General features: G+C 41.1%; 1 protein-coding gene across 5 annotated transcripts; it reads left to right on the forward strand.

Moving 5' to 3' along the window:
- Positions 1–14: 14 nt before the first annotated feature.
- On the forward strand, positions 15–23,406 carry SUGP2 (SURP and G-patch domain containing 2). 5 transcript variants are annotated; one of them, XM_050934043.1, is made up of 11 exons: positions 15–90; positions 1,162–1,283; positions 2,092–3,690; positions 5,139–5,256; positions 7,123–7,631; positions 7,816–7,927; positions 9,976–10,496; positions 10,928–10,992; positions 11,670–11,806; positions 15,167–15,287; positions 18,510–19,742. In XM_050934043.1, exons 2-10 carry the CDS (start codon positions 1,169–1,171, stop codon positions 15,285–15,287), a joined length of 3,297 nt encoding a protein of 1,098 aa, XP_050790000.1. In that variant the 5' UTR covers positions 15–90; positions 1,162–1,168; the 3' UTR covers positions 18,510–19,742. The 5 variants fall into 5 exon arrangements, with proteins under 5 accessions (XP_050790000.1, XP_050789999.1, XP_050789998.1 ...); XM_050934042.1 differs by lacking the exon at positions 15–90 and adding an exon at positions 123–306; XM_050934041.1 differs by lacking the exons at positions 15–90; positions 18,510–19,742 and adding exons at positions 492–602; positions 23,325–23,406.
- Positions 23,407–23,409: the final 3 nt, after the last annotated feature.

The following is a 23,409-nucleotide window of genomic DNA, read 5'->3' on the forward strand; positions in this document are numbered from 1 at the left end:
CACGGAGGATGCAGACTGCGCAGGCGTCCGAAAGGGATATCAGTGCGCCTGCGCCACAAACTCACGCGCGTTCCTCCGGCGTTACAACAGGTACGTACTGCGCACGCGCAGAAGCGTCATGCGCGTGCCTATTATCTTCGGGGCTCAGCGAGCGCCTCACCCTCTCCAGCGCATGCGCGGTGCGCGACCGTTCTGCCAGGCCAGGCCCCCTGTGGAGAAAAGTCGCAACTTGGACGAGCTGATCGGAGTTGGTGGATAAATCGCTGCTGCCGGGCTTTGGCGAGCCGCCGTCCGCACCGCCCGGGGGTGAGAGGCTGCGCGAGCTCGTAGTTAGTCCCGTCACCTCAGCTACCCGTCTTTGGGGAGTGTCCTGGGGTTTCAAATTTTCAATTTTTAAATAAAAAATAAAATTACCCCCAACCTCCCCTGACACGAATTTCGGAGGGAGGTGACTGCGCCTGCGCAGGGAGGGACGGAGGGGGGGGGGAATGATCAGGGCGCATGCGCGACGGGGGCCTGCGTCAGGTGACCCGCAGAGGCTGCTGGGAGTTACCGGACCGAGCGCGGGGCTGGGCGCATCCTGCCTGCCGGAGTGGGGCAAGGTGAGGGTGGGGCTTGGGGTGGAGAAACCTGGCGCGGGGGGGGTGGGGAATCTGAGGGGGGAGTTGGGGAATCCGCCGTTAGAGCAGCGTGACCCGCGTTCCACCCTCTGCCCCGCGAGGGTGGGGGCTGGAGGCCTCACCCGGGCCGGCGGCGCTTGCGGGGCACTGGGGACCGGGGCAGCCTCGGGGAGTTGTGGAGTGATCGGTGGGAAGCCACCCAGCACTGCCTTGGAGGCACTTACCACTTTCCTCCAGGCTAGCAGTTCAGTCTGCATTGAATTCCCTTCCTGCATGGGGCCTCGCTTTCTGATCGGCCAGTTGGTACATTTTTTTGTGCCCACGGGGGACAGAATCCACCCACCCACCCAGACAGTGTTCTTATGAAAATGTTGCCCAGCCCCTCTCACAGTGGAACATGCCACTCTTCTGTGGCACTGTAAATGCACCTAGCTTAGCTCTGCCTTTACAAGAGGCAGCTCGCTCTCCCTTGTGCAAAGAAAGTGCATTTGAAAGCAGTGAATGTATTTCAGTCAGAGACTGAGCATTTTTCTTGCTACAGAGTGAAAATGGCTTCAAGACGAATTACACGGGAGACTTTTGATGCTGTGGTGCAAGATAAAGTTAAAAGGTATCGGATGGACCGAAATGATGCTATAGAAGAGACAATCCATCATTTTAAAGGTAAGGCCCAAATCAATGCTCAGTTTGCCTCACCTGTGGATTATGGCAGTTGCTGTACAGATCACAATTTTTTGATATCTTTAGATTTTCTACTTTAAATTTGCGTTAATAGAGCTTTTTCCTGTAGATTTTTTGTGTAAGAGCAAAGAGGCGTGGCCCCCACACTTCATAGTGATAGGTTCAAGAAGCTCAGTCTGTTGACCTTAACAAAGGAAGATAAGGGGTAACTTGATTACAGTTTGAGTATCTACACAGGGAACAAATATTTAGTAATGTGATCTTCAGTGTAACAGAGTCTAATGGCTGGAAGTTGAAATTAGATCAATTTAGACTGGAAATGAGTACATTTTTAACAGTGCAAATAATTAACTATTGGAACAACTTACCAGCATCGTGGTGGATTCTCCATCATTGATATTTTTTTAAAACAAGATGGGATGTTGTTCTAAAAGATGGAGTCTAAGAATTATTTCGGGGAATGTCCTAGGCCCTGTGCTATAGAGGAGGTCAGATTAGATGATCTCAGTAGTCTCTTCTGTCCTTGAAATTTATGAATCTATGAATAAGATATTTTAAGTAATTTTCTTGTGCAAAAACCCAGACTTTTTTTAACATTTATTGCTTTTCTATTGCAAGGTAGAAAGTACAAGAAGAGAGAGAGAAATATTTCATAGAATTGGACTTGGACTCTAATTTAAGGGGATGTGTAGGAGTGCTGGTTGCTCAGATTTCTAAATGTGCTTGACCTCTTAGTACATTAACATATTTTATGTTGTACTCATTTCTTCTTTTAAACTGTTTCTTGCAGCTCATTCAAGATCGGTTTCAAGACCCAGGTATGAAGACAGTTTTCATGATGATGGAAGATATTCACATGATGGTCCCCAACACCATCCTCATAACGACTGGAGAGGAGACACTAGAGAGGACTATCCAGGGCCTTCTTATAGATCTAGTAGCCCTCTCATGAGGAAAGATGATTACTACCATGACCACTATGGCCGCCCTGATTCTCGGGACCGGGACTATGGCCGCCCTGATTCTCGGGACCGGGACTATGGCCGCCCTGATTCTCGGGACCGGGACTATGGCCGCCCTACCTCTCGGGACCGGGACTATGGCCGCCCTACCTCTCGGGACCGGGACTATGGCCGCCCTCACCCTCGGGAATCCTCCAGATTGCATGACACTGACTTTGGCTCTTCTGAGCTCTTAGGTGATTTTAGGTCACCAGGACTTGTGGAAGAGGAGTATGGGAACATAGAAAGTCAGGATTATGACCTGGAGTATGGACTTCAATCTGAGAGTGAGTTCAGACCGCCAGTACGCAGAGGCAACATCAGTAGAGGAAGGATTCTGCGAGGGAAAAATATTACAAGAGGCCTGATTAAAAATAAAATATTTAAAGGAGATATCAAAACTCCTCTAAAGAAATGGAACACTAAAAAAACACTACCAATGACTAATCAGAAGTCAACTCTGCAACCTGATCAGATGCCAGAAACTGCAGACCGTCCTAACCAGAGGTCTGCAATTGCCCAGCGCCTTAATCAGAAACTAATATTACGACCTAATCAGAGGCCAACTGTGACAACCCAAAGACCTGTCATCCGAATTCGTAAGTCTGAACATGTTCTCAGACATCTTAATTTTGATCTTGTGGACAAGTCTGACATATTCTCAACCTTTGGAATAGAAATAATAAAATGGGCTGGATTTCACACAATAAAAAATGATGCAGAATTTCAGCAGCTGTTTGGGGCCCTCTTCGAGCTGGAGACAGAAACGTGTGCAAAAATGCTTGCTTCGTTCAAATGCTCACTAAAGCCAGAACACAGAGATTATTGTTTCTTTACCATCAAAAATTTACAACATGCTGCTTTGAAGACTCCCAAAGTAGACAATGAGTTCTTAAATATGTTGTTGGACAAGGGTGCCATGAAGACTAAGAACTGCTTCTTTGAGATAATAAAGCCTTTTGATAAGTACATGATGAGGCTCCAAGATCGTCTTCTAAAGAGTGTCACACCTCTGCTTATGGCCTGCAATGCCTATGAATTAAGCATCAAGACAAGTGGTTTCAGTAATTCTGGAGAAATGGCAGGTGCTTTTGAGACCACCATTTCTCTGTGTCGGAAGTCCTTGGCACTTTTGGGGCAAACCTTTGCATTAGCTTCTGCTTTCAGGCAAGAGAAAATACTTGAAGCCGTTGGTCTCCAGGAAATGGCTCCAGCACCAACGTCATTCCCAAACTTTGATGATTCAACATTATTTGGAAGAGAGTACATCGAGAACTTGAAAGCTTGGCTTGAGAAAAGTGGCTATCCAATTCAGATGAAGAAAATAGAACCCGAGTCCACAGTACAGCTTAAAAAAACTGCTCCTGATACAAGACCTAAAATGAAGAGTAAGTAAAATTCCATAAAATATTTTTCTGATACATATTTATTAGATTTTTCCCCCCATATAATCATGGAAGTGAGAGATGAAAAGGCCTATTAGACTATGTAGTCAATCCCTCTCCAGTGCAAGACTATTCCCTATAATACACTCATTGGTGTTTTGTCTAATCTAGATTTAAATGTTCCAAATGGTGGGACTTCCAACACTTGACTTGACTGACAAATAACTTGCATTTCACATTTTCATAGTAGTATTCAAATATAACTAGTCTTCACAACACCCTTTTGATGCATATAAGTAGTTCTCATTTTGTATAAGAGTTAATTTGCCCAGATCATGTAGGTGGTCAGCAACAGATCCACGATTAGATTTTACAGAATTTTGCAGGGTCCTGGCTCCAGCCCCAGGCTCAGTCCCTTAATCCACACTGCTTCTCATAATGACCCTGTTCTAGACCTAAGAGATCAATCCTTGAAGATTTTCCTGATTTTTTTTTTAAGCCTCAATTTATCCTTCTTAATTTATTCTCATTAATTCTACTTGAATCTTTTTTGCTAATATTTTAAAAGATAGGAAAATGTAACTGTAAAAGCACAAATATTAAAAGGCAGACACAGAGGTAAATATAGTAGCTGAAGCTACTTTTGACTTTTTTTTTTTAAATTTGACTTAAGTGTCAAGTAGGACTAGATTCCTCTAAATAAAATGAGACCTCACACAAATCCCTGCAGTATCCCAGTAGACACTTCTCACCAATATATTACATTGCTGTTTGTCATGACCCTTTGTTTATGGTTATACGTAGAGCCCTGCCCGGATACAAAATTTGTATCTGCATCCGATCTGCAATACGCAAAAATGCTTCATGGATATAAAGCGGTTATCTGCAGATTTGCAGGGTTCTAGTTATTCAGCCAAATATCAGTTCATGATACACTTCCTATCCAAGTGAACTTGAAATAATTTGAGTGAGATTCTGAGATGTTTTCTATCAAATGATGTGCTAAAATTTGCATATATTGCAAACAATAGCTTTTCTGTTAAGATAAAAAGTCACCTTATTAGTTCTGAAAGATTTGTTCTTTACAATGCCAATTGCTGTTGATTTAATCATCGTGGATGTGTTGTGACTCTTTCCCTCAATACTTGCTCCATTGTTTGACTGGGAATTGAAACTAGACTTACAGCTAGTAATTGTTATGCTATAAAACTAGTATAATTAATATGATCCTGGCATGTATCTTCTCACTCAACATTCTTTGATTATTACATGATCACTTCCCCCTTTTGTTATCCTGATTACACCTAAAACGTCAGTCTACTGAGAATGGGCCTGTGTAGTGTGTTAACAATAGCTGGCTTACTCCTGGAATATTGCTATAAACCTGGTTGGACACCTTTACATCCTATTGACAAGAATAATGCAATGACCATGCTTTTTTGTTGTTACAGTTCCACAGCGAGCTGATCGGAGAGTTGTAGAGACGATTGAAAAGCTAGTGAACAGTATTGTTACAGGTACTTTGTCAGCAAAAGAGAGGACTGCTCAGAAGAGCTGCCCTGAATATTGGTAGGTATTTTGGTGAAGTTAATTCCAGATATACAGTAGAAGCTCAGGTGAAGGTTGTTCGTAACTCTGAAATGTTCGTAATTCCAAAGAAAAGGTGGAGGTGCTTCTGGCAAAAGTTTACTACTGAACATTGACTTAGTAAAGTGTCAAAGCTGTATTATGCAGAAGAAAAATGCTGCTTTCCCCCTTCTTTAGTTTACATTTAACACAGTACTGTACTCTATCTGGTGGTTGTCCCTGCTGCTTCCTGATTGTGTACTTCCGGTTCCAAATGATATGTGGTGTGCTGGTCAGTTTGTAACTCTGAGGTTCTACTGTAGCATAATAATACTTTGCCCTAGAAGTCAGTGGCAACTTTGCCATTGATTTCAATGGACTTAAAATCAAGTCCATAGTGGATATTTCATCTGAATACCTGAAAACACTTTATAAATGCTAATTAAGCTTTTTAACATACTTGATAAGTAAGTGATATCTGCCCAGGAGTTCTAATTCTTAATCACCTGCTTTGTCTAGTAGACTAGACTCCTTTTGATCTATCAGTCAACATGCAGGAGGGCAAAAACAATTTGAGTAGAAAGCCATAAGACATTTAGGTATAATGAATGTATGTGTGTATGAATTATGTATTTAGTCCTGTGCTCAGTGTCTGAAAACAGAACTTAAGACACATAATTGCATAAGTATGGTATAGTCTTAATTTTTTCAAATAAATCTCATTTTGTTCTAACAGCAATTTGGGTGTGAAATTTAAGTTGCAACTTGAATTAAACTGAGATTGAAAAGTTTTGTAATGCTCTATTAAAGCTTTTTAGTCCAGGTTAAAATTTTATTATATGAAGTTGATTTAATTTCAGTAATTTAACATGAGTATTCTTTTTGAAGATGAAGAGGGCTGAGGGCCTGATTCAGCATTGACCTCTGTGTGAGCAGATCCTTGTGCCCCCACATGTGTCCCCATGACTCCAGACAGGCACAGGGATGTGCTTGCGGGGAGCTCGCTGCAGGGTTAGGGTCTAAATTACAGAAGGTTAGAAAAGACCTGAATTTAAATCCTGGTTTAGGTTTCATAAGCAAAAATGAACATGAATCACTTCTATCCAGTCAGTTTGTCCAGATCTTTAACAATGCCATTTTATTTTAAAGCGAAACTGTCTAGTTGAAGGTTGTTTGAGAATTGGCTTCTGTAGTCACAAATTACAACTAGAGAAAAATTTTTCTATACTTTTCCAGTTTGTTCACTTTGCAGTTTGGACAGCACTTCGGCGCTGATTCTAGAAGTTACTTAAAACATGTGGTTAACTTTAAGCATGTGAATAGCCCTAATGTCAATGGGACTACTCATGCTTAAGTACTTCCCTAAATCCCAGGAAGTATAGTTTGTGTATTGTTAATTAAGTGTTGCTTCTGTACAGGCACTCAGTTTCTTTTCTTGCTGAAAAGACCTTTTATAAACAGTGTGAAATAGAAGAAAACTTTTTTTTAAATCCGAGACATACTCTTTATAGAGCATTCTTTCTTAAAATGGAATTATTTTAAATTAGTCAGCTTTGAAAAAATTAATAAATCAAGTTGATAGTGCCATTTTGAATATGATCCTCACGGTATAGCTGTTTCATTACTGGCAACTTGAGCTCGATCTTAGAGCAATCTGTGATTTTGCAGCTTGACACAACTTGTCTTTGCTTACTGCTTAGGAAATGGCACTACTGCTTATCTGAGGAAAACCCATACCTGCAGGTTGTTTTTACCAGGATAGGGCATCCTAATAGTATCAACTACCATGATGTTCTTGAAATATTGAAGGTTGATTTCAGTGTATATTTTCATTACACATGCTGCATGCATTTTTCTTTTCTAATGTAGGTTCTTGTCTGAGGAGGATAGTCTAGAATACAAATATTACAGACTGAAGTTATCAGAGATGCAAAGATTGACATCATCTACAAAAGATGGAGGCAGAGAGGGGAAAACACCAGAAGAATCTGCAACAGAATCAGTGAGGGCAATGTTGTATGCGAGGAAAGTAGCAAGTATCAAGAAAAGGCTCTTTAAAAGAAAAAGACTTGGAATTTTTACACAACATGGAGTTAGAGGCAGGAAAGTGAGAAAATCAACTATAGGGACACAGACTGTGCTTTCAGCTGGTACGATGCTGAAACGTCAAGACAAGCTCACCCAAGGTTCGGTTCAGTCAAAATCTTCCATATCAGAAATCAGCATGTCTGAGAAGAACTCTTCATTGGACACAGCTGGATCCTCACAGCATGCCACCAATCCGGAAGTCTCTCTGTCACTCGAAGAAGTGGCAGACACTGAGGATTTATTGGCATCCACTGGACATTCCCAGTCACTGTTGTCTCAATTTCCTGATGGTGAGTAAAGATCTGAAATTAAATCTTAAGTGCTCTAGTAGTATGAGCAAGGCATTAGTTCAGATGTCAGTAAAATACTCTACTTGGTATCATTATTTACCATGTCATAGTGTCTTGAGATTTCAGTTACTTTAGATCCCATTATTCTAGGCACTGTACAAACGTACTGTTTTCTTACTTGCAGTGGATGCTAAAACAATGGAAACTGCTGAGAAGCTGGCCAAGTTTGTTGCTCAGGTCGGACCAGAAATTGAGCAGTTCAGCATAGATAATAGTGCAGATAACCCAGATCTTTGGTGAGTAATCTATATATCCATTTGTGTAAATAGTCTAATAAGAGGAAATACAACACCAAGCTTTTAATGTAGAATTACTGTTTGACATATAGTTCTGTCTTTTGGCAGCATTAAATTACATAGATTTTTTTTTAATATCACTGTCTTTTGATCCTTAAAGAAGATATAAATTGTAACATTTTAAATATTTTTAGGAATATAGGATTTGGATTTGTTCTACCAAGTCAGATTATTTGTCCATCTTGTTTAACTCAGTGGTTCTCAAACTGGGGTCTGTGAGTCATGTCCAGGGCCACCAGCCCTGCTGATCAACTCCTCCTCCTCCCTCCTAGCGCCTACTGCACACTTCAGATCAGCTGTTCCATGGCATGCAGGAGGCACTGGGGGGAGGGGGAGACGTGTGCACAGGGCGTGCTATGGGGTAGGGGTGGAAAGAGGTGGGAAAGAGGAAGGGTGGGATGGATTGGGGGCTGGGGCTGAGCGGGAGTTGAGCAGCCCCAGGGAAAATTAGAAGCTGTCTTAGAGGTCCACGAAACTTTTAAAATCAAAACAGGAGTCCTCGGGTTGCTAAAGTTTGAAAGTCGCTGGTTTAACCACTAATTGATCACTAATGGAGACAGTATCTGAAACTTGAGAGAAGGCCAAAATCTCTCCAGAATGCAGTTGTGATAGATGGGAGATGTAATTTTTTTTACATCCACAGCCAGTCATCCTGCACCCCAAAGCAATTCTTTGAGGGTGTCAACAAACATGGACAAGTGATCTAGTGGATGCGGTATGCTTGAACTTTCAGAAAGCCTCTGACAAGGACCTCATCAAAGACTCTTAAGCAAAGTAGTCAGTTAACGGATAAGAGGGAAGTTCCTCTCATGGATCAGTATCTGGCTAAAGGGTAGGAATAAATGGTCAGCTTTCCCAGTGGAGAAAGGGAAATAGTGGGATCCCCCAAAGATCTGTACTTGGGCTTGTACTGTTCAACATATTCATAAATGTTCTGGGAAAAGGGGTAAATGGTCAGGTGGCATTGTTTGCAGATGATACAAAATTAATCAAGATAGTGAAGTCCAAAGCTCAGAGGGGTAGCTGTGTTAGTCTGGATCTGTAAAAAGCAACAGAGAGTCCTGTGGCACCTTATAGACTAACAAATGTATTGGAGCATAAGCATTCATGGGTGAATACCCACTTCCTCAGATGCATGTAATGGAAATTTCCAGAGGCAGGTATAAATATGCAAGCAAGAATCAGGCTAGAGCTAATGAGGTTAGTTCAGTCAGGGAGGATGAGGTCCTCTTCTAGCAGTTGAGGTGTGAATACCAAGGGAGGAGAAACTGCTTTTGTAGTTGGCTAGCCATTCGTAGTCGTTGTTTAATCCTGAGCTGATGGTGTCAAATTTGCAAATGAACTGAAGCTCAGCAGTTTCTCTTTGTAGTCTGATCCTGATGTTATAGGATGGCTACCTTTAAATCTGCTATTGTGTGTCCAGGGAGGTTGAAGTGAACTTATTAGCCAAGATGGTCAGAGATGCAGCTCCATTCTTTGGGTCCCTAAACCTCAGGCTGCCAGAAGCTGGGACTAAACAATGGGATGGGTTGCTTGATAAATTTCCCTGTTCTGTTCATTTCCTCTGAAGCATCTGGCACGGGAAGACAGGATACTGGGCTAGATGGCCCATTGGTCTGACCAACTATGGCCATTCTTATGTTCTGGACTCTTTTTAGGACTTTAAACACAATGGGTCAAATCTTCTGATGGTATAAATTGGCACGGCTCTACTGCTTTCTATGGGGCTGTGCCAGTTTGTGCCAAATCTTTTGTTGGTGTAATGCCATTAGTGTTTGTCGAATTGGACCAAGCGACTTCTTTTACATGTGGTTGGGAGTTCCTATAGTATTTCATAATAGTACAAAAGTACCAGTGTAATGACTACATCTAATCTTTTTTACTAAATCCATTTTTAATATCTAACTTTATGGTAACGCATAGGAATTTTCTTTTAGTTGTTGAATTTAAATGCTTTTCAATGCAATTTGTTTCTGCGATGCTTCCAGGTTTCTGCAAGACCAAAACAGTTCTGCTTTCAAATTTTATCGAATGAAAGTCTATGAATTGTGCCCATCCATCAACTTTAGTGCTATTTCAGAAATAGCTGCACTTGGAGAAAGTGATAAACCTGACGAAAGAAATTTGGATAATTTAGAAGATGAGGAGGAGGAAGAAGAGGACGACGACGACAATGAGGACGAGGAAGAAGAAGCTGAACTTGAGAATATCTCCCAGACCTTGGAAGAAGTGGAAATGGAGCATGCAGAGGAGGGGGAAGAAGAGGTCTCAGCAGGTAGTGCTGAGGAGATCGCATCCAAAGAGATGCTGTCCAAAACAGGAGAAGAAACTTCAACAGGTGAAATGCAGCCAAGCTCAGCTTCTGATAGTACTACACCAAATCTGTCAACACAGGTGCCAGCTTCTGCTCCTGGTACCCCTTTCCCTCGCAAAAGAATCAGCAGCAAATCTCTGAAAGTTGGCATGATTCCTGCATCTAAGAGGGTCTGCCTCATAGAGGAACCAAAAGGTAAGTATCATTTCAAGGATGTTTTCTGGCCCTCGGCAAGAGTACTTGAATTCTATATATTTGTGATTCTTGGTTTAATAAAGTGAATTAAAAAAATATGCACTTCAGATATCTGTTTACTAGTAGCCATTGGCACATCCCAGTGAACAGGTGGACAGTCATTGCATTCTGGTGCAATAGTAAAACTTGCTTCTAACTTATGTGTGTTGTAAAGTTGACTCAACAACGCTTGGATTCAGTGAGCATATATAGCTATTGCATCCCACACTCCTCTCTGCTGTTGATTAAACAAAGTGATAAAAAGGTAGTTGGTAGTAGTATTAGATTAAGGCATTAAATGCGAGTCATGCATATGAATATGTATTTTGCTAGTTCCATATGCAAATTGGTCATCTTTGTGATTGACTTTTGTCTTTGCTTTTAATTCCCAGTTCATGAACCTGTCAGAATTGCTTATGACAGACCCCGAGGCCGCCCAGTTACAAAGAAGAAGAAGGTGAGGAAACTTGTGTAATTTCACTCTATCTTGTGAAAACAGTTCTTTTGCAGATCTGAAAATGTCTGCCATTGATTTCATGGCAGTCCAAACCTTAGGCCTGGATCCTGCAAGGAACAGTGCACTGTTTGAGAGTAGCCAACTTCCCTCCACTTCCAGGGCAGACAGTGGAAGGTGACAAAGCTCAACACCCCCACAGGTTAGGGCCCTTATTGAATAATTCAATCATTTGTTAATCTGGTAGCTTTCTCTTATCTCTTAGAATAATTTTGTAAGTGTGGTCAAATGGAGTTTTTGTAATAGTGAGTGGGTTAATGTTTTAAATTTCTCATCCTGCTTTTGTTATCAGAAAACACAACTATTAAAAAAGAAAATAGTGTGCTCTAACGCTTTCCTATTTTTTATAGTGATTAAACAAATCAATGACACAAAATAAAGATCGTTTGTCAGGTACATTAGTTTAGTACTCTGTAAATTGGCTACACAAACAATTACTCTTCAGAAGACATTTTCCATCCTGATGAAGAAACCTGTCACTTAAGCATGTACTTTTAACTCTGTTTCTGTACATTCAGGAACTTGGAAACACTCAATTTGCAGAAAGTTTCTGGTGAAGAGATCAAACTGGTGGCTGCTTTCTGTACCAAAAACTCTCCCCCTGCTTTCTCTCTCTGCAGAAACCAAAAGACTTAGACTTTTTACACAAGAAATTAACAGTTAAGAATGTGGGTTTCCAGATGCTTCAGAAGATGGGCTGGCAAGAAGGACGTGGTCTTGGTTCACAAGGAAAAGGAATCAAAGAGCCTGTGAAAGTGTATGTAATGGGAACAAACTGCAGAAATATTAGACATATTTGGAAAATGCTTCTAGTAGCAATTGTGGGTCCCTGTCCTGTCCTGAGGGGATCAGTCCTATGTCTTATTCCCACTCTTGGTCTCCTCCTTGGGCTGGTCAGAGTGAGACTGGAGGCCTTGTGTCTCTACTAATGAGATTGGGTGAAAGTTGGTGTTCTAAGGGGAGGCTGTTTCCTGCCATCTGAATGGACATTGCTGAAGGCTGGGAGGAAATGCTTCCTGAGGCTCTTTATTTACACCACCTAAACTCTGGAGAGCACCCTGCTGTGTGTGGAAGCCTTGTAATAACACAAGGGTGCTCCGTTAGAAGGAAAACAAATAGATTTTACCTTGCAAGCTCTTTGCATGCAGAATTCCAATTGGTGCCTGGATATTGCCGTGATGTGTGCATTGTAATATATAAATAGACTTCATAGGAGTTCCACACACAGTACTTATGTGTTAAGGTAATACATCATCTCCACTCTAAACATAAGATTCTTTCCACTGCATCCTGCAAAGAGGTAAGTGCATCTCCTAGAAGGTAAGCATGCTTTTCTCTTGAAATGCATACATTATTATTTTACAATCTTTTCTGAGTTTTAAGAATGTCTTCTCCAATGTCCTCTTCCAGCCAAGATAGTAGGTTATAGTTCTTCCAAGCTGCAAATAGAAAAACCTAGCACAAAGAAAATTGTGATTTCACTCCACCAACTACAAGGGAAAAACTCTAGCTGACTGAAGTACTTTGTTGGTTTACTGTTTATTTTCTTAGGGAAAAATTTTCCCATCTTTCTCCAACAGAATTAGTTAATTTATTTGGGTGTCTTTTAGCCAAGTGTGTGTTTCTTTGTACTTCTGGGACACCCTGGGGTTAGGTGGCCTATCACCTTAGTCTCCCACCTCCTTCCTTCAGATGGGAATGCCCTATGGGAAAGCACCTCATCTAGTCTATAGCTTTCTACTCTCTGCCAAGATACTGGATCCTTAGCTTCCAGAACTCCTCATCCCAACACACTTGGAGAAGCCAAGAGCACATGCAGTTCCTTGATTTCCCCAGCATGCAATTAATAGTTGAGTGTTAAAGCCTGGTTGGTCAATCCAGGTGTGAACCTACCAGGTTCTGAAGAAGATTTAGAGCCTCTGTAAAGGGAAGTGTTTTAGGTATGAAAATATGCTGTTGGTTTTTGTTTTTTTCCAACTAAAGTTAGCTGCTCTATCACTTATGGAAAGGCACTTGCCCAGAGCAGACAAGTGAGAACTGTTTGTGCATGTACTCCTTGTACATAGCTCTCAGGAAAATTGTGCTGCCCTTTTTGGTCTAATGTACAGAGGGCGTTGCAGCTATGTTTCTAGGTAACTCCAAAGCACTAGATTCTTTAATTATCTCCAGTGCTCTTTCTTTTCTCTCTGGAGGCAAGTCTCAGGCCCAAATCTGAGATTATCTCAACATGAGTGAGGCTGTCCTGGGCAATTTACCTTTTTGTGTATCACTATAGTGACCTTAATTGCTGTCCAGTGCAGCTTTTCATTTATTCAAGGTGATCCATGGCCCTCCCTTTGGATATGCTGCATGCTTTAGAAACCATCAGCCCTTCTGTGGACAAGTACTAGCTGAGATGTGGTTAGAAGGCCCACAAATTGGGTAATTCTATCTCACCAAAGAGAAATGGACAGAAGTAATATGTGTGAAGGTTTAGAGGCAGTCCAATGTAATGTTAGCATAGCTTTTTATTGCTGTGTTACAGCAACAAGAGCATTTGCCTCCAGGATTGATGCACACAGACATGTCAATCTTCTTGTATGTGGAGATGGAAAAGAAGCTTGAGGCTTGCCTATGACAGGGAAAAGATAATAGCTTGTCTTGGAAAGGTTGAGAATAACATCCCTTTTCTCCTCTTGGGTTTCTCGTCCTTCTTCCATAGCGGAGATAAGAGATGGGGAACATGATGCCTCCTGCTGGAGCCAGTAGTTACAGAAAGTTCAGTTATGGGAAGCCCCTGCTGGTCTTGAGTTCCTCTTTCTGTTTTAGAGAAGTGATTTGTGTCAGCTGTGGATCTGGCCAGGTCTGAAATTGAACTGAGGGAAGACAAATGTGAAGGCAGAAGAGCTTTAGATGATCACTCTTATAACCAGTCTAATCTCTAACTTCTCTGATTAGTCACTTGTACTCTTGCCCTGAAAGTTATCCCAGAAGGGGGACTCTGCAATACTTACAATATCAACAATAAAGTCTTCCTGGTTCACAAATCCATTATTACTTAAGCACCAATGGTTGGCGCTATAGAAGACAGAAAATGAAGACAGTCCCTGCCCTGAAGTGCTGACAACCTAAAAGTGAAACAGAAGGAATGCATTGGGAGGTTGAGAGGAATGATTAAGCTATGACATATTACAGGCACATATATTTGTTCCCTATTGTGGGCATCACAGAAATATCTTTGGGAAGATTGTTAACGCAGTGAGAGTGGTGACTTGGTGAACTAGGATGGGAATGGCATGTTTCTGTGGGGCATGTGGAAAAAGGCACATTTTGGACAGTGGCCTGTCCCTGCTCGGAAGCCACAGAATTGTTGAATTGTTTTTATGCTCTTCTTCAGAGTTCTTTTTAACTTGATCTTGCAGCTCCCAAGGCAGATTCTAATACTGCAGGGATTGCAAGGAAAAAACATCTTCCTGGGACTTGGTTGCAGGCACAAAAGTCCCTGCGGACTGCAAAGGCTCAATCTACTATTAAGAGTGCACAAATATTCCAGGGCTGTATGACCACCTACTTGGCTTATGTGGCCATGGCTATATAGTTACAGAAATTAGATAATGAGGATGGTTTCTTTCTTGATGCCACTTACGCCATCTGAGTTTCCACTTGTGATACAGTAAGCCCAGTTACAGCTCACCAGACCCTGTGGTTGAGTTCAGGGCTGATAACTTGCCCTCTAAATATTTTTTCTCCAACAGGAAGGCAGGGTGCTTAGTTTTCAAGAGATCTGGTGGTTTCTGTGCCATTTTGGAAACAATGCTACTTTGGGGTGCCATCATTTTGAATAGGGACCATGTGTGTCATGAATCAGGTGATCAATCCAGAGGAGTTTATTTGAAATTGATCTAGATAACTACCTATATTTCCATATATTCAGCAATATCACACAACCTTGGCTTTTTTCTGTTTCTGTTTGCAGGGAGGAAAAGTTGTACACAATTGGCCTGTCATAGAGGAAACTGAATTAGATTCTTACTCTGTAACTGTCTCTTTGAAACTATTGTTATTTTACATCTTTTCTGCACTTTGTCAAATAATGTATTTGAATCAAATTGTGCTAACTATCCATTTTATTCCCTAGGGGTACTACCTCTGCAGGGGAGGGCTTGGGTGCTGCAGGGGAAGAAAATAAAGAAGATACATTTGATGTTTTCCGTCAAAGAATGATACAAATGTACAGGCAGAAAAGAGCAAGTAAATAGGTATGTGCAATGGACAGGTCTAGTTTATGAATTCCTGCAAATATTAAAATCTGCAGTTAAAAAGCCTTCCTTTGAACAGAAGTGTTAGTGTGTTTCCACAAATGCACCTGGGTTTTTATTATTTCATGAAAATCCAGAACTACTTTGGACTGCTGAATTACCCAACATCTTACTTTCTAGGTTTGACGCAAGAGACTCATTTGCTAGAAAACGTGGACATGCAAAAGCTGCTGTGTGAAAGGTTTTCGGCATGCTGCCAGTATGAAGAACACTTTGTGCTGTGGCAGTGAACTTGAATACTAATGTACCAAAAACGTTTCCAAGATTAAAGTTAGCCTTGTACTTAGATGTGCAAGCTGACAACTTGGATGTCATCTTCTGAGGAAAAAACAACTGATTTGCTCTCAGACGTGCCTGTTTACCTTTCGCTTTGGCCTAGAATGCCTATTATGTGACAAGATGGTTTGCTCCAAACAATGTAAGCAACACAAAAAATATGAGCTAGAAAACCGGTCTGCCCCTTTCTCAGGCTGAGAAGATTTTCAAATTCAGATCTCTTTGAGAGATGGTTTTCCTCAGTACCAGATGTTGCTTTATTTTACTAAGCTTTTTTTGAATGGCTGCATCTTTTGAACTGCTGCTATGATCTGGACAAAGCAGTTCTTGATATTTTTTCCATTCATAGAACAATTTAAGAACAAAACCTTTTAAAATAAGCGTGCAGGCATGTATGAATCCATGCCTGCCTATGTAGGACTTACATAATGAATCCATATAAGAACATCCAACTATTCTGCCTAACAAAAACTTCAGCTGCTCAGATTTTCACTGTAACAAGCAAGCAGTACAGTTTCAAGTGTACTTGTTTTTACGTGACTTTGCAGGTCTTGTTCAATAAAATCTTGTATAGTTTCTTTCCCTCAAAGAAATAAATCTGCAAACAAGGTGTAACTTGGATTCTGCAGAAGATTGGAACTATGTTTTAAAATAGTATTGGAAGTCAAATATAGAAGATCATCTGGAAGCCGAACATCTGTTTTGTAAGTCAGAGCATCACTTTAGGGAGTCAGCTTATTTCTAATCCTATTGAATATTGCTCTTCAGAAGTTCTTTGACTGCAGGACTCCAGGAAAATGAAACAAAACCTGAAGGTGTTAAAGAACTTTGTATTCCATTGTTCTCTCTTTATTTAGATAAAGATGAGACTCCGATAGTATACTCTCTGCTTCAGTAACAAAAAACAAAAAAAAAAGTATTCTTGGTGAAGCAGTTCCGAAGAAATGATGGAAGACTTAGCAGTAGTATTGAAGGCAAATGTTCAAGGTCTAGTTGATCATTTATCTTTCACCAGGTTTGCATGTCAGTAAAGAATCCATGACTGGATTGCCCAAAGTGACAATTTAATAATATCAGTTGCACTTTTTAGCTTGCTCCTTTTTCTCCATCGTTGCACTTCTAAAAATAGTTGAGCCTTCACTTTTTTTTTAATGTGACAATGGCAGATTACTTCCTCTTGAAAGAGAATTTTGTCTTGATCTGATATATGTTTGGCTTACTAGGTGTGCAGGTATAATGATTTCATTTGGCACCATGCTGCTTGTAATGCAAACAGCTTATGGTACAGTCAATACAAGTACCGTACAGTAAAGCAGCAGTGTCTGGCATTCCTAAATGATGAATATGCAAGAAAACTTGATCTCTAGTTACCAACTCACCTGTGCCTGTTGGGCAAAGAACAGTCATCTCATTCTAAAAATAAATAAACCTGCTAATTGAAAGGGAATATCTTAATTTTCATTCTTTAGCACCAAAACCTTTCCATTCCTGTAAAATCAATTTATTTAGTTTATGAAAGCAAGATTTCTCTTTGCTTTGTGTGTGTGGGGGTGTGTGTAAGCAATAAGCTACAATACCATGCCACAGTGTAATTTTCTGGTCACTCAATTTTAATGGCTTGAAAGCACATGACCGCTAAAAACAGCAAATAGAGAAATGGTTGTCATGTTGGTACAGTTAAATTTTTCCACGAACGTCATGCTTCTCCACCTTTACATTACAAGAAGTTAGAGCATCCAGGACCTTAAATACAACTGTATGTTTTCAAAGCTTGCCTGATTCATCATACTTTGTTCAAGATATTTGGTGATACTACAAAGATTTATCCCATAGGCTTTGCTTGGAAATGTTTAGAAGCATAAACCGCACAATCATGTTGGAGAAAGGCTGCCTTTAAGTTCAGCTGGTACAATATTTGGCAGTATTACACTTACCTGATAGGTTCCTATTTGGAGATGTTTTCCACTGCACTTTTTCCCTTTCCCATGATTAATTAGACGTGTTGAATGCAAAAACGGAGGGGTTTTTGTTTTTGTTTTTAAAAGGAGTTCCACCATTCATGGTCTGTTGTAGAATGATGCTCTGGAACCAATAGTGTTGGCCCCGGAGTTGTTTCTCATACCCACTAATATGGGTTTAACTTTCCTTTGTTTCATTGATGAAGCTGCCATTGTTGCTGTTTTACAATTATTTTATTTTATTTTTTCCCCACATGCTTCCAGTTCACCTCTTCTTTCACACTTACATTTTGGAAGAAAATCTCTTGACTACATGCTGTGCTATTTGCAGAAAAAGACACAAATCAGTGTGTGGCTTCACACTATGTTGGGATGCATTTTCTCAGCCCCCTCAACACTGATCACCATTCTGGGCTGTTCTGGTTTAAACAGATTGGGCACAGTACCATTTGGGGTACCTTTGCTGAACACCTACTTATCCAGTCTGGAAAAATTCAGTATCCAGATTGGAAAATGGTACATTCCCTGCTGATTTCAACTCAATTTAGAGCAATTTCCTTGAGTATTATGCACTCTTGAAAATGAATGTGAACAGTAGTTCCTAAGGCAATCTTAATCTGCTGCCCTGGATAACTGTAGTATGGTCAATCTTTCTTGTGCCAAGCGTTAATTTTGGACAAGATATCAGCAGAGCAGCACTGGTGCTAAGATTCCAGTGTTGCTCTCAAGTGGGTTTCTGTGTACCACTTTTATCTTGTTTTACCAAGAGATGACCTTACTCTCCTTTGGCAAAAGGAATTCCCCTCCCCCCTTTATTTGAACCTGCTTTTGCAGGCAGCTCTGATTTGAAATTTTAAATACAGGTACATATGTGAAACATTGTGCAGATACATTGCCTTGTTTACTAGTTTCTTTTCTGTTATTTTAGTTTCCAGGCTCTCTTCCATGAAGACTACAAGCATCAGTGAACATTTTAACTAACTTCAGTGGTGTGTCTGCTGTCTTTTGGTTGTTTTTACTGTTGATGATCTTGTAGAGCAATTTGCTAGTTTTTGTTCTGTGCAAATTGGCAGTAGTGCTAAGCTAGTAATAAATAGATGCTTGTATTATTGGATAACTAAAGTTTCTTTTTAGTACAAGTAAAGATGTTAGCATTGTTAATCTTTTAAAATCTGCAATAAATGTAGAGGCAAACAGTTTCCTTCTGGTTTCAATGATGTTTTGCTTGTGAATGTGGGAAATATGCACCATTTCTTTGGTACTGATACATGAAATTGGGATTATATAGTGTTATATCACAATGAAATCATCCATTTACAGGGTTGCTTTTTGGATTATTTCAGAGCTGTTTGATTTTCCTAGGGTTCAAGTGCATTAAACAAGGATACGATGGTGTTACCTCTGACTTGAATGTCAGTTCCAGTTTGTACCAGCCAGAATGTGAGAGTTACGTTCTGGGCTCCTACAACCCAGGAGCCAAACCTTATCTCTATGATTATCGCTGGTGCAGTGAGCTGTTTCAAACAACAAGCAAAAATAGCTTTATGTATACAAAATAACTAAAATCTGACCATTTTAGGGGGCAGGGTGAAGCCACAGCAAAGTGAAACATTTTATCAGTAATAGTTGCTGTACAAGAGTCATTAGAGAAGTAAAGCCTATTCAGTGTTTGGTAATTTGGGAAAGAGATACAAGCCCCAGTGTAAGAGCTGTCCCTTGCTCCTGTACTGACAGTTCCTGGTAGCTGTACAGAGGTGGGGAGTACTAAGTATGGGATCAGGGGAGGGAGACTCCTCATTTGTTTGCTTGAAAGGTGCCCTAATGGAGCAGAAGAATCTCCTGTGCAAATAGTGCACTGTTATTTGAAACAGATGTGTTGGACTAATACAACTGTTCTTATTCTGTTGCTTGCATATCTTAAATGGTATGTAATACTGATAATCTATTTTCTTCCTGTTCATAAAATTTACAAAAATCTATAGCCTCTTTAATATATAAACATTTAAAAATGCAGAAATATTAAGCTTCTTAAATACAGCACACAGTGTTTTTATTTGTATTGATGTTCTGTTCTGCTGTGGCTAAAGTTAGTTGTGGTTCACTTTGCCCAAAATAAGTCTGGCCCCCTTCTAAATGTAATAAATTTTGATGCATAAAAATACATTCTTAGATAATTTTTCATCGTCTCTCTTGCATGCATGAAAATTCTGTGCTATCTTCCTCATTCTCCGTATCTCATGGCTGTGGCTGGTGAGTCACAGCCAGATTGCAGGATTGAATAGTAGTCACTTTAAATGAGAATACATTTAAGGACAACATAAAGTGATTACTTTTGAAATAAATAGCTTTTGTGAACCTTGTTTGGATAAATTGCTAAATGAGGGTAGGTGTCGAAAATGTTTGCATTAGCTCTGGGCAATAAAGTCATTGCTGTTTTAAAAAGCACTGACATCCAGTGTGCGCTGTTTAGCTTTGTGCCAGAAGAATTTATTTAAAAGATTGCAGTTTTGCCCTTGAACTACTGCATGGGCAAAGCCTTAATTCTAACAGGCTGATAGCTAAGGGAAGCATTATCCAGCTATTATCTCATTGAGTATTAATAAAGAATGATTTGCATGTATCTTTTTATTCTGTCACTTTGCCTACATCTCCTAGCATTCCCCATTTGAAGGAATTGTAGGACATGTTATTTCAGAAAATACAAGCATTATTTCATATATAACGCTAGGAACCTAATCTATTTTAAAAATTTCCTGACTTTTTTTGAGGCTGCATAGTCAAATCACAGTACAATCTGAAGAAGTGAGCTGTAGCCCACGAAAGCTTATGCTCAAATAAATGTTAGTCTCCAAGGTGCCAGAAGTACTCCTGTTCCTTTTGCGGATACAGACTAACACAGCTGCTACTCTGAAACAGTACAATCAGTGGAAAACAAGAGCCACCTGCTATGATGGTGTTTTAAGTATGATGAATAGCTTGGTTATTTACATATTATCTTTTTCCTCCTTGCTGGTAATGCATGGTCAACTCTGACTTGCAAACCTCCTGCCCCCCATCAAATAGAGTTTGCAGATGCATTCTGTCCTGTTCTGTAACACATTGGGTCTGGCTGATCAGGAGTATCTAAATGCACAAACCATTTATATGTATTTCTATAATCTACAAAAAATGTGAAGGGTGTAAATGTAAAGGAAGAGAAACCATTTCAGGTGTATAACCTGAGATGGGATAAAGTTGAAAAGGAAATGTGCTAAATGCTAGGAAAAACTTTTTCCACTCTGTCTACTTGAATAATATCTTGCAAGAAGTGAGTGGGAAAATACCATTTCCTAAAGCTCTTAACTGGAAGAGTCAAAACACTAGAAAATGTAGTGCAGGGGAGAAAAAATCCTACATTATTAAATCAGTGGAGTGGATGACTAATAGGTCTCTTATCTGTAATTGATTTTCCTTGGGTTCTAATACAGCAAATTGTTAGGGACACTTTGGTAAATATAAATGCAATGGTGTCAGTTTCTCCTGAGGGACTCCTTAGTTACTCTATTATATTTCAAGGGGGAGAAAATGTACCCTTTTAGTGACTAAACCTTTGATGGTATTTGGATTTATCACCTGAAGAGGAGTACTTTGTAGCTCAAAAGCTTGCCTCTCTCAGAAGTTGGTCTAAATACAAGATATAATTCTTCCATCTTGTCTCTCTCACATCCTGGGGCCAGCATAGATACAACCACACTGCAAACAGCTATTAAAGTAGGTTTTCTATCTATTGGCACTTCTGAGATGCAGTTGGAGCGGATAAAAGTTTATTTCATCACATTTGTATTTTAGCTGCTTTCCATGAGTACTAAAAAAGATTATACAAAGCAAGTTGAGGGTCTAATGTGCTCTCCCATTTTGTTGTTTGTTTCTTGGTATAATTCCCCTGTGCTTTTCTAGTGTTCTTTCTTACAGAATGGGTACAGCAACCAGGCATGAGGGGTGAGGAAAAAAGGGTATTTAAAGAATTATGAAAGAAATTCACAGCTGCTCAAGCAAAGCTCCACTTAGTTAAGTAGTATGTTACCTACCTCCCCTCCCTACAATGCTTCAGCACTGATCAGTTTGGTAGTGTCACCAATTTAAAAATGCAGACTAAAAGCAAAAATTGTAGCTGAAACACTTGAAATCTGCAGGTGCCCTAAATGTAGCAGTTGCAGCCAGCAAGCCAAAAAAAGAAAGTTAACCTCATGTATGATGCTCCTTGCTGTTATTTTTGCAAATGATATTTGAAACCGCCCCTCCTTGCCCTTGTGGCGGTGTGTTTGCTGTGACGCTGTAACTCGGGCCGCGAGAGGAATTCTCCGCTTTACTGCTCCAACAGCGACCTCGGGTGCGGGCTCGGTTAGGATTTCAGCACCACGGGAGGAGGCTCAGGCTGCTCAACGGCGGGAGCAGGAGGGACGAGCCTGCAGTCCCGCCCGGCGCGTGTAGCCAGTGCAGAGGAACGATCCCGTTCTCGGGGGAGCCGCTCCGGGCGGGACTCGGGGGCGCGTGGGGGGCCAACCGCCGCCGGCTCCCGGGTAAGGCGGGGGTTCTCCAGGGCTGGAGCCAGGTGCGGCGGGCTGAGGGCTGGAAGGGGAGGCGGGGGTGGGACTGCGGGACGGGAGGGGTCTAGCAGGCTCCATTGGCAGCCGCTTTGCTGTGTATTTGCTAGTCGCTGAGGCTCCCTTACCATCTACCGGCCTCCCACCCCCACCCCAGGAGCCCTAGCAGGAGGTTGGCTTGGGGTTGCTGGGCGATGGGGAAGGCCCCCCCCGCACACACCGGGCAGGGTCCTGGCTGTGCCCTGGCCTGCCTTCCTCCTGCAAGGGGGAACCTGGGTTGGAGATGCCCCATCCTGCGGGCGGGCCCGGGCAGGGGTCATCCCCAGAGCCCCTTTCGGGTGCAGCCTGGGGAAGGAGGAAATGGGGGGGAGAAGGAACTGAGGCTGGGATTGTTTGTTACAACGTCTCCTGAGTAACCGAGACCTTGTGGGCTTCACACAACAGAGACTTTTGAGCTCTGCCCAGTGATGCTGTCCTGCCAGGGGTGGTGTTGGGGGTAGAAAATGGGGCAGTTGCCAGCAGCCCCGTGCCACTGGGGGCCTTGCAAAGCTAAGTTAGATGATCAAGCTTTGGTTTGAGCTCTGGGTGGTGGGGCTCGGGCTTGGACTCCTTAGTGTCTGACTTGGGCACCAGCAATCTAATGCCGGCCCTGCCTCCCGCCTACCCAGATGCCTTTCCGTTCACTTTGGTACAACTGCACAAAGAACATATTTCAGATCCTTTCTCTCCCAAAAGGAGACTATGGATTCAGATAAAGTCTACCGCTGTGGAACAAAGACCTGAAACACAGCTGAGGCAGAAACACACAAAAGCAAAAATAATCTAAATGAAAGCTGCGCACAGCATTGTTACATTAGCTCTGTTGTGCCTACTTATTGCAGGATGCAGTAGATATGATCAAAACATTCATCCATACAGACAAAGGTTGACTAGTGTCAGGTAGGAATGTACGAGGTAGCTGTAAAATACAAATGAAAAAAGACTTTTAAGAGTGCAGAATACATTTTTGTTATGAATGCTAAGGTAATTGATCTTTGTTTAATCAGTTGAAGGTAATCAGTATGTCTATTGGATGTTCGTGAAAAAGTTTATTTGCAAACAGAACAATTTAAAAGGCTATTTTGATTTACACAAGCTTCATAAAATGTTAAAAACTACAGATATCTACATCTGAGACCTCCTAACAAGATATTTTCAAGAACTATACAGAAAATGCTGTCTGTAAATATTCAAATTTCAAGGAAT

The sequence above is a fragment of the Gopherus flavomarginatus genome, chromosome 24 (genome assembly GCF_025201925.1).
Source record: "Gopherus flavomarginatus isolate rGopFla2 chromosome 24, rGopFla2.mat.asm, whole genome shotgun sequence".
NCBI classification, from domain to species: Eukaryota; Metazoa; Chordata; order Testudines; family Testudinidae; genus Gopherus; species Gopherus flavomarginatus.